Here is an 11,592-nt window from a genome sequence, read left to right on the forward strand (position 1 = left end):
TGGCCTCTCCCGTTGCGGAGCACAGGCTCCGGACACGCAGGCTCAGCGGCCATGGCTCACGGGCCCAGCTGCTCCGCGGCATGTGGGATCCTCTCGGACCGGGGCACGAACCCTCGTCCCCTGCAATGGCAGGCGGACTCTCAACCACTGCGCCACCAGGGAAGCCCTCACTTAATTTTAATTGAATAAGCCTACTGACTACACTATTAAAAACTAAAAACTAAATTTCTCTCATGAAATGTGGATGCATGAGGTTCTAAAGGCAAAGACCCCTAATCTGCTAGCTTTTCTTTGGAAGTCAAATTAATAGAATCTCAAGAGATATTACTTTCTCAAAATGTACAAAATTTAGGCAGCAATCACAAACACACAAATGGAAGTGTGAGAGAACACAAAAAACTGTGAGCATGTGAGTTAAAATCTACAGTGTAAGTATGTATGTGTGCATGTGTATATCTCTTCAATCTAGTGGATTATCCAAAGACTCATTTATTTTTAATGAATTATCTGTGTAATTTAGCCTTTTAACCCAAATAAGAAGAGAGACTACAGATCTTAATAAGATAGTAGGTAGCTTTTCTCTTCAGGTTGCTATACAATGAAGTTTCTTACTTGAAACACTATAAAAATTGGGGGCCAAATAATTTTTTGTTTGTAAGTGCCTATCTTATGCATTGTAGGATGTTTCGCAGCACCCCAGCCTCTATCCACTAGATACCAATAGCACCCTCCAGTTATGACAACCAAAATGTCTCCAGGTACTGCCAAATGTCCCCTGGGGGAAAAATCCTAACCAGCTGAGAACCACTGCTATATATTTAAAATATAGTGCTGTTCAGTGTGCTAAATACTAAATACTATCACATGCACTTCTAGCATCCTGAATATACTTAATACCACCAAAACACACTAACTTTTTAACTAGTTCCCAAATCAAAATTATCTATGGGGGGAAGAAAGTTGGGAAAAAATACTAGGTGATCTCAGACCCTCTCTACTTCCATAAAACTATGGAAGGAGCGCAAGATCATCACCAGCGCAACTGAAGACTAATGAAAAAGGCCAGTTCCCAAGGGACTCCTGAAAGTACTATGAAAGCAGGAAGGAAAGTGTGTAGAACATTGGGAGATCTAAGCTCAATTCACTTAGTCAGAAAATGCTTGTCCTATTACTAATATCTTTCACAGCACTAGATTTTTAAGGGATGAATTCAAGGTACATGCCTCATTTATGAATTCTGGATGTCATATCATTTTCTGTAATTCCAGAGAAGAAAGAACAACACAGGATCCCCTAAGATACAAATTTCCTAAATTAAGCTAAAAAGTCCTATATAAACATATCTTTTATAGTTGATTTCACAAGTTATATTCTATTATATGCATTTACTAAATGGGATAAATAAGAATAGGCATTTTTCATTAGGTTCCAGTTATGCTCACATAAACACGATTTTCTCTGGAATATACTCTGTATTTATAATTTAATATAGTCTCTGCTTCACTGAGATAATGTATGTCTGTAAGAACGCCATAATCATTTATCATCTATGCAAGTTTAAATAACATCAGATTTCTATAAAGTTTACTACTTTCAAATGTGCACAAATGAAGAAAACTTACATTTTTTGGCATTCCTTTCGTTCTCCCAACATGGGATCCCCCATTTCTCCAAGAATGGTAGCTTCCACTTCATATTGAACAATGAGTGCTTTTTCTGATGGATGTACATCAATATTTCCTCCTTTAACTTTCCTATTAATATAAAATAAAAACAGACATAGCTACATTAAAAGCTCACAAAACATGCAAGGTTTTTATCTAGTTCCTAGTTCCAAAAACATGTGCGCTGGATTAACATATGCATTTAAATCAGATTTACTCTTGACTTGGACCAAGAAATAATTCTTTTTCTCCAACTCTGTAAACTCTGTACTGTACATGTAATTCTTGGTCTTGCAGAAAGTACCTTTATGAATAGCTCTGAGGAAAAATACATTTACCCAAAGAATCATGCATAATAGCCAGTGAATAAAACAAACAATTAAGATGGTTTTGGAGAGAATAACCTCAACCAAAAATCAGCAATTCAAAACCAAAGGTAGCTACCCCAAAATTTATATTAAAAAATAAATAAACTGCCCAATAATTGGCCCATTAACTGTATAACAGAATGACATGAATTATCTAAACTGCAAAATAATATTGATTATGTATTACCTTACATAATTATATAAATTGAATTAGTACCTAAATCATTCTTCCAATCACACACAAGTTGTGTAACAAAATACAGGTTATATTCTATAGTCACATATCTCAAATTATAGTGCCATCAGTAGTTTCAATAGAAAGATTGTACATACTTTGTCCCCAGACCCCTGAAGTTATAGAACAAAATTTTTTAATTGAAGTACAGTTGGCTTACAATATTATACTGGTTTCAAGTGTACAACATAGTGATTTTATATTTTTACTTTGGCTACAATCCCTGTGCTGTACATTACATCCTTGTAACTTATTTTATACCTAGCTATTTGTACCTGCTAATCCCCTTCACCTATTTTGGCCCTCACCCTACACCTCTCCCTTCTGAGGACCACTAGTTTGCTATCCATATCTCAGAGTCTGTTTCTGTGATGTTATATTTGTTCATTTGTTTTATTTTTATATTTTACACGTAAGTGAAAACATACAGTATTTGTCTTTCTCTGCCTGACTTATTTCACTAAGCATAATATCTTCCAGGTCCATCCATGTTGCCACAATAATGAATTAATCACTACTTGTTATTGGCCACTTTAGGATCTGATAAAATGAGTTTTATTAAAGGAGATTAAGCAATGGAAACAAGCAAAATTTCCCACTGTAGTCAGAGCCAGCTAGCTGGCTAGTGAGGTCTTTTAGCCTAATGGGAAGGAATAGAAATATGACAACACCTTAAATTCCAATAAACAGAAACTCAAAGCTTTTCCTTCAGTTAGTAATAATTGACTTATTATGCATATTTTCAATGTAATTAAAAAATATTTTTTCACCAGAATTCTTTATTATAACAAGGGTAAGGCTCTTCAGTCTGTATTAGGACAATGATTAAGAGTCAAGTGTAGAGACAGAGTAGGAAATCAAATATACAGAAGCTAGAGTCTAGGTAGGTCAGCAACTAAACTGACAGTAAGACATACAGAACAAAGCTTATAAAGAATAAAAGCAAAAACCAGGTAGGCCAGTAAAAAACAGGGAGTTGGGAAATTAGATATATACACACGTATTAAAGAGAATGGTACAGCATCCAAAAGATAAGATAAATGCATACAAGTTCAGGCTAGCAGTCAAAAGCTAGAGAAACCACAGGAATCAAGAGAGTAGGTAAGACAGCTGAAAAACAAATGTAATATAGCGTTAAAGAAACATTTAATTATAAAGAGAACTAGTTATTTGCTTCCTGATGAAATGGAGAGCAACCCCAGTACTGAACTTCTTATATAGGAGAGGGTAACTGTATCCAATTGAAGAGAATCATAAGGATGAAATTTAAGTGCAGATCCTAAGAGTAACCTCATACCAACACTTTCAAAGAGGGTCTTCCACATATTAACAACTGATGGAAAAGCATAATTGTTATCCTCTGGTCTGATATTTTGCCTTTCTCCAAAGAAATCAAATAGTTCAAAGAAACTCACTATTGCTTTTCAGCTTTCGTTTGCTTTTTTCTTTTCTGTATGTGTGTTTTAAAGAAGTTACTTAATTTTATAATATTTATTTTTTATTACTAATACAATTTATGCTTACTGTAGAAAAAACAACACAGAAATTAGCAAAGAGAAAAATAAACTGAAAAAGTTAGAAGAAACCAATTGTTACCATTTAGCACATACACATCCAGACATTTTTCTATCTATATGTAAATAATATATAATGAGAGAATGTCAGCTCTAGAATTTCTTTAAAGAGGCTTAAGGGTAGCAATCTGGTAGGGTTAAAACTACATTTGAATAGCAACTTACATAAGGTTGACACAAGTATTAAATGTTTATATCATTGTGGGGGCTGATGGAGATTATGGGATGGATAAACCTCTTCCCTGTTCCCCTTGGCACTGCCACTGAATATATAAAATATACATATTACAAACTAAGCTTATATTATATATACTGTGTGTAACATACTTTCCAAAATTACTATATAATGACTTTAAAAGAATACTTTGCCTTTAGAACTTCGTATAGTCAAATACTAGATACTCCATTTGTTGAACACTTTGATTCTTTTTTTTTTAACATCTTTATTGGAGTATAATTGCTTTACAATGGTTAGTTTCTGCTGTATAACAAAGTTAATCAGTTATACATATACATATGTTCCCATATCTCTTCCCTCTTGCGTCTCCCTCCCTCACACCCTCCCTATCCCACCCCTCTATGTGGTCACAAAGCACCGAGCTGATCTCCCTGTGCTATGTAGCTGCTTCCCACTAGCTCTCTATTTTACATTTGGTAGTGTATATATGTCCATGCCACTCTCTCACTTTGTCACAGCTTACCCTTCCCCCTCCCTGTATCCTCAAGTCCATTCTCTAGTAGGTCTGTGTCTTTATTCCTGTCTTACCCCTAGGTTCTTCATGACATTTTTTTTCTTAAATTCCATATATATGTGTTAGCATACGGTATTTGTCTTTCTCTTTCTGACTTACTGCACTCCGTATGACAGACTCTGGGTCCACCCACCTCACTATAAATAACTCAATTTCGTTTCTTTTTATGGCTGAGTAATATTCCATTGTATATATCACCTTGATTATTTCTAACTTACATTGCATGAAATTTACAAGATTCCCTCACAAAACATTCAAAACCATTTGCAGGACAGTTGGCTGATTTACAAAGTAGTTCTCTAAAGGCTCAAAACATTTTGTAATTCAGTTACTCTATATTTATGAATGATATAAATATTTTTAAATTGACAAACATGGATTCAAATTCTATTTTGGTTGGCAAAATATTCCAGCTTTTTGGACACAATTATGAATTATGTCTACATGCAACCTGTGACAAGTACACATCTGCTGCTGATAGCTGATTTAGTATGAAAAATTGCTTTTACCATAGCAATGTGCCTCATCAAAATTTATACTTGTATTATCACCACAAAATGAATAACTTTACCTTAAATGCTATACTTTTTTTTTACATCTTTATTGGAGTATAATTGCTTTACAATGGTGCGTTAGTTTCTGCTTTATAACAAAGTGAATGTTATACATATACATATGTTCCCATATCTCTTCCCTCTTGCATCTCCCTCCCTCCCACCCTCCCTATCCCACCCCTCCAGGCGGTCACAAAGCACCGAGCTGATCTCCCTGTGCTATGCAGCTGCTTCCCACTAGCTATGTATTTTACGTTTGGTAGTGTATATATGTCCATGCCACTATCTCACTTTGTCACAGCTTCCCCTTCCCGCTCCCCATATCCTCAAGTCCATTCTCTAGTAGGTCTGTGTCTTTATTCCTGTCTTACCCCTAGGTTCTTCACGACATTTTTTTTCTTAAATTCCATATATATGTGTTAGCATACGGTATTTGTCTTTCTCTTTCTGACTTACTGCACTCTGTATGACAGACTCTAGGTCCATCCACCTCGTTACAAATAGCTCAATTTCACTTCTTTTTACGGCTGAGTAATATTCCATTGTATATATGTGCCACATCTTCTTTATCCATTCATCTGACGATGGACACTTAGGTTGTTTCCATCTCCTGCCTATTGTAAATATACTTCTAAACTGAATTTAACACGGCATTCATAATGATGTCAAATATTTAACAATTGAACAATGAACTTCAAATGCTTTATTTGGAATCCATGAATCAGGTAAGAAATAATTTAGCCCATTATTAGAATTAACTGATTTATTATTTGTAGTATCTTATGACACTGATATTAAACTGATATCTTTTAACTGTCTGCAAATTTCTTGTACTAATGGAGCCTTCTTAATAACAGGTCTACTTCACCTTTTTTTTTTTTTAACCTGCACAAGAAAACTGGAACCAAAAAATGTGCTAAATTGACTTAGAAAACGTTTTGCTTTTTTAATCTCAATATGAAGTCATGCTTCACAGACTGATATAAGATATATCTTTCTTTATCTACATGTGATAATTGTCACCTTCAGGCAGAGTATTCTTAATTACTAACTTCTAAAGTACATCCTGATGTTTCTAGACTTCATGTGGTCGATGATATCATTATGATCCCTACAACAGATAACAGATGCTGACTAACACTGTGCTCCATATTCATCATCAATTTCCTAGAGAAACAAAATTTATCCCTTTATTTTTCATTAAACAGGTTTTTTTAAAATTATTGCTGTCAAAAGGGTTTATTACAGGTTTGTGTTCAAGACTGTGATGTAGGAGGTTCCTGAACTCACCTCCTCCCATAGATGCACTGAGTCTATACCATTTATGAAACAATTTCCTCTGAATGCCCCCCACCCCCACCTTGGGACTTCCCTGGTGGTCCAGTGGTCAATACTCCATGCTCCCAATGCAGGGGGCTCCCAATGCAGGGGGAGCCCACACGCCACAACTAAAAAAAAGAAAAACAAAAAACCCAAACTAGCTGAGCAATGCCCACAAATTGAGCAAACAAGAAAACCCACATTGAAGCAAATAAGAGAGACTGAGACACAATCTTGCCACAAACCCCACGTCTGGTGTGGAGACCACAACTGGGCAAAAACTCACACCTGAGCTGCTACTTGAGGAATGAAGGATTTGAACCCTACATCTGGCACCCAACTTTTAAGACCTACACCTGAGAGACAAGCCCCCAAAACATCTAACTTCCATGAGACCCCAGTGGCTAGAGCAAAACAGTGAAACAGTTCTTAAAGGGCTTGCACATGCAAGCTCACCCACCCTAAAGCCTAGTGCAGAGGCAACTGACTAAAAAGCACCTAGACTTTCTGTTAAAAAGGATTATTTGTTTATCTTAAAGGGTCGGCCTGAGGGGCCAGCATCTAATTTAACATATGAGTCTACTGAAATACACAGGATGGAGGCTGGCAGGTTCCATCTTTATGCTCTCCAGATCACCATTATCTCCCAGAAAAGAGCTTGTACTGCTGTCTTCTGGTGTCCTGATTATTGCAGCTGCTGCCCAGGGGACACCTCTAGATCACCTGACTCTGGTGGCCATCAGGGCTTACGTTCCCAGGTCCCACAGGACCATAACAGAGAGAGGGAGCTCTTAACTGGCTACCACTCCCAGGGCACAGCAGAGAGGCAACAGACTGAGGCAACCAATCTTTCTATGAAAGAGATCTGTTAGCTTATCTTCATAGCTGTGGACTCAGGGGCAGGCTTCTAATTAAACACATCTAAAGGCTGACTGTCATCCTCTCCAGGGACCTGGGAGAGCAGATGCTATCTTTGCACTCTCCCTCTGTCCCACTCCAGAGCACTAGTATATCCTGGAGGAGAGCTTGTACACTTATCTGGTGCCCCAGTTTTTGTGGCTGCCACCCAGGTGATCACCTGGTTCTGGTGGCCACTGGGGCTTGTATTCATGAGTTCAAAGAGACATTAGTGAAAGAAAAAAAATAGTTATTAACTGGTTATTACCCCAGGACTCAGCTCAGAGGGAGCACTAAAAATAAAGTAGGCTACTTGGACAATCACTAAGGTCTGAAAGACAACCAAGAGCTAGGCATGGTTGAATAAAAAGGTTCATCTCCTAAACAAGACCACTCCTTCCAGAATGGAAGGGGTGGCTGTTTTATCTAATGCATAGAAACCAACACAGAGTCAAGGAAAATGAAGAAACAGAGGAGTGTGTTTCAAGAAAGAACAAGATAAAACCTCAGAAAAAGACCATAATGAAACAGAGATAAATGATGTATATGATAAAGAGTTAAAAGTAATGATCGTAAAGATGCTTGCTAAGTTCAGGGGAAGAATGGATGAACAAAGTGAGAATTTCAACAGAGATAGAAAATATTAAAGTACCAAATGGAAGTCACAGAGTTGAAGAACACAATAATTGAACTTAAAGATAAAACAAAGGGCTTCAACAGTAGACTCGATGAAGCAGAGGAAAGGATCAGTGAACTCAAAGGGCAATGGAACACACCCAGAGAAGTAAAAAGAACAAAAAAGGGGTGAAGACAGCTTAAGGGATTTATAAGCTAACATCAAGCAGACCAACATTTGCAATAGAGGGGTCCTAGAAGGAGAAGAGAAAGGGGCAGAAAACTTATTAGGGGCAGAAAACTTATTTGAAGAAATAATGGCTGAAAGCTCCATTAACCTGAAGAAAGAAACAGACAGCCAGATCCAGGAAGTCCAGAGAGTTCCAAAAAAAGATGAATCGAAAGACAGCCACAAGACACATTATAATTAAAGTGTCAAAAATCAAAGAAAAGGAGAGAATCTTTAAAAAACAGTAAGAGAAAAACAACTTGTTGCATACAAGGGGAACCCCCATAAGACTATCAGCAGATTTTCAGCAGAAATTTTGCAGGCCAGAAGTAGCAAAATATATTCAAAGTGCTGAGAGGAAAAAACTGCCAACCAGTTTTGTTTTTTTTTTTTTTTTGCGGTACGCGGGCCTCTCACTGTTGTGGCCTCTCCCGTTGCGGAGCATAGGTTCCAGACGCGCAGGCTCAGCGGCCATGGCTCACGGGCCCAGCCGCTCCACAGCATGTGGGATCTTCCCAGACTGGGGCATGAACCTGTGTCCCCTGCGTTGGCAGGCAGATTCTCAACCACTGTGCCACCAGGGAAGCCCTGCCAACCAGCTTTTAGTCTACACAGCCAAGTTCTCCTAGTGAATTGAAGGACAGATAGTTTTCCTGGAAAACTTATGAAAATATAAATCTCACTGGTAAAGGTAAATATGTTGTAAAACTCAGAATAATCTAAAATGTTGTAAAGGTGGTAAGTTGATCACTTATAAAGCTAGCATGAAAGTTAAGAGATAAAGTAGTAAAAATAACTATAACTACAAACATTTGTTAAAGACACACAAGATTAAAAAATGTAAATGGTGACATCAAAAACGTAAAATGAGGGGAGAGTAAAAATGTAGAGCTTTAGAATGTGTTCAATCTTAGGGTGTTAACAACTTGAAATAGACTGTTATAAATGTTTTTACGTAAGCCTCATGGTAACCACAAAGCAAAAACCTATAGTAGATACACAAAAGATAAAGAAATCTAATGACACTAGAGAAAATCTGCAAATCACAACTGAAGAGAGCAAGAGAAGAACAGAGGAATTATAAAACCGCCAGAAAACAATGAACAAAATGACAATAAGTACCTACCTATCAATCATTACTTTGAAATGGACTAAATTCTCCAATCAAAAGATACAGAGTTGATAAATGGTTTTAAAAAATGACCCATCTATATGCTGCCTACAAGAGACTCACTTCAAATGCAAGTACACACTCAGATTGAATGAAGGAATGGAAAAACGTATTCCATAAAAATGGAAATCAAAAGAAAGCTGGGGTAGCTATATTTATGTTGGGCAAAATAGACTTTAAAATAAAGACTGTAATAAGAGACCAAGGGTATTATATAATAATACAGGGGTCAATCCAATAAGAAAATAAAACATTTGTAAATATTTATATGCCCAAAATAGGAGCACTTAAATATATAAAGAAAATATTAAAAGACCTAAAGGGAGAAATACACAGCAATACAATAGTAGGAAGAGACTTTAATACCTCACTTTCATCAATGAATAGATTACCTAGACAGAAATTTAATAAGGAAACATTGGCCTTAAATGACACATTAGACCAAATGAACTTAACAAACATAAACAGAACATTCCACCCAAAGGAACAGAATACACATTCTTCTCAAGTGCTCAGAAAACAATCTCAAGGATAGACCATATGTTAGGCCACAAAACAAATTTTAATATTTTTAAGAAGACTGCAATCATATCAAGTATCTTTTCCAACCACAATAGTATGAGACTAAGAATTAATTACAAGAAGAAACTGGAAAATTCACACATAAAGATTCAGCACATACTACTGAACAACCAATGTGTCAAAGAAGAAATCAATACCTTTGAACAAGTAAAGGTGGAAATACAATACACCAAAACTTAAAGGATACAGAAAAGCAGTTCTAAGAGGGAAGTTCATAGAGATAAATGCCTACATCAAGAAACAAAAAAATGATCTTAAATAAACAATCTAACTTTTCATCTTAAGCAATTGGAGAAAAAATAACAAAGCCCAGAGTTAGTAAAAGGTAGGAAATAACAAAGATTAGAAGGGAAATAAATGAAATAGATACTATAAAGACAACAGGAAAGATCAATGAAACTAAGAGGTGGTTCTCTGAAAAGGTAAATAAAATTGACAAACCTTTAGCTAGGCTAACCAAGAAAAAAAGAGAGGACTCAATCACAGGCATACCTTGCAGATATTGCGGGTTCAGTTCCAGATCACTGCAATAAGGTGAGTATCATTATAAAGCAAGTCATGTGAATTTTTTGGTTTCCCAGTGCACATAAATGTTATGTTTACACTATACTGTGATATACTAAGTGTGCAATAGCATTATGTTTAAAAATCAATGTACATACATTATTTTTTTAAATATTTATTTCTAAAATATGCTAAGCAGCTGCGCCTTCAGCAAGATATAATCTTTTGCGATAGTAACATCAGTGATAACTGATCACAAATCACCATAACAAATATAGTAATAATGAAAAATTTTGAAATATTGGGAGAATTACCAAATGTGACAGAGACAAGATGTAAACAAATGTTGTTGGAACAACGGCACCAATAGACTTGCTTGGCTCAGGGTTGCCACAAACATTAACTTATAAAGAATGCAATATCTGCAAAGTGCAATAAAGCAAAAGGCAATAAAATGAGGTATGCCCATAAATAAAATCAGAAATAAAAGAGGAGACATTACAATTGTTACCACAGAAATATAAAAGATCTCAAGAAACTACTATTAAAAATTATACTCCAACAAATTAGACAACATAGAAGAAATGGATAAATTCCTAGAAACATACAACCTCTCAAGACTGAATCATGAAGAAACAGAAAATCAGAACAGACTGATTCCTAATAAGGAGATTAAAACAGCAGTCAAAAACCTCCCCAAAAAAGCCCAGGACCAGATGGCTTCATGGGTGAATTCTATCAAACACTGGAAGAATTAACACCAATCCTTTTCAAACTCTTCTCAAAAACTGACGAGGAAAGAACACTCCCAAACTCATTTAATGAGGCCAGCATTACTGTTATATCAAAACCAGACAAAGACACCAAAAAAAACAAAAAACAAAAAACAAAACCTGATGAATACAGATGCAAAAATCCTCAACAAAATGCTACAAAACTGAATTCAACAATACTTTAAAACAACAATCATACACCATTATCAAGTGGAATTTATTCCAGAGATGTGAGGATGGTTCAACAAACACAAATCAATCAATGTGATACACCACAAACAAAATGAAGGATAGGGCTTCCCTGGTGGCGCAGTGGTTGAGAGTCCGCCTGCCAATGCAGGGGACACAGGTTCG

General features: G+C 36.2%; 1 protein-coding gene across 2 annotated transcripts in view; it reads right to left on the reverse strand.

Annotated features, from left to right (window-relative positions):
* KIFAP3 (kinesin associated protein 3) overlaps positions 1-11,592 on the reverse strand; it is a 162,509-nt gene that overhangs the window by 144,832 nt on the left and 6,085 nt on the right. Inside the window, exon 2 of one of the 2 annotated variants that reach the window (XM_007458132.1) lies at positions 1,623-1,754. The exons of the other annotated variant lie outside the window; for it this stretch is intronic. Within the exon in view, the coding sequence (XP_007458194.1) occupies positions 1,623-1,754 (132 nt within the window). The remainder of the gene's footprint in view (positions 1-1,622; positions 1,755-11,592) is intronic. 2 annotated transcript variants of the gene reach the window in all.

This window comes from Lipotes vexillifer, unplaced genomic scaffold (assembly GCF_000442215.2).
Source record: "Lipotes vexillifer unplaced genomic scaffold, Lipotes_vexillifer_v1.1 scaffold189, whole genome shotgun sequence".
NCBI lineage: Eukaryota > Metazoa > Chordata > Mammalia > Artiodactyla > Lipotidae > Lipotes > Lipotes vexillifer.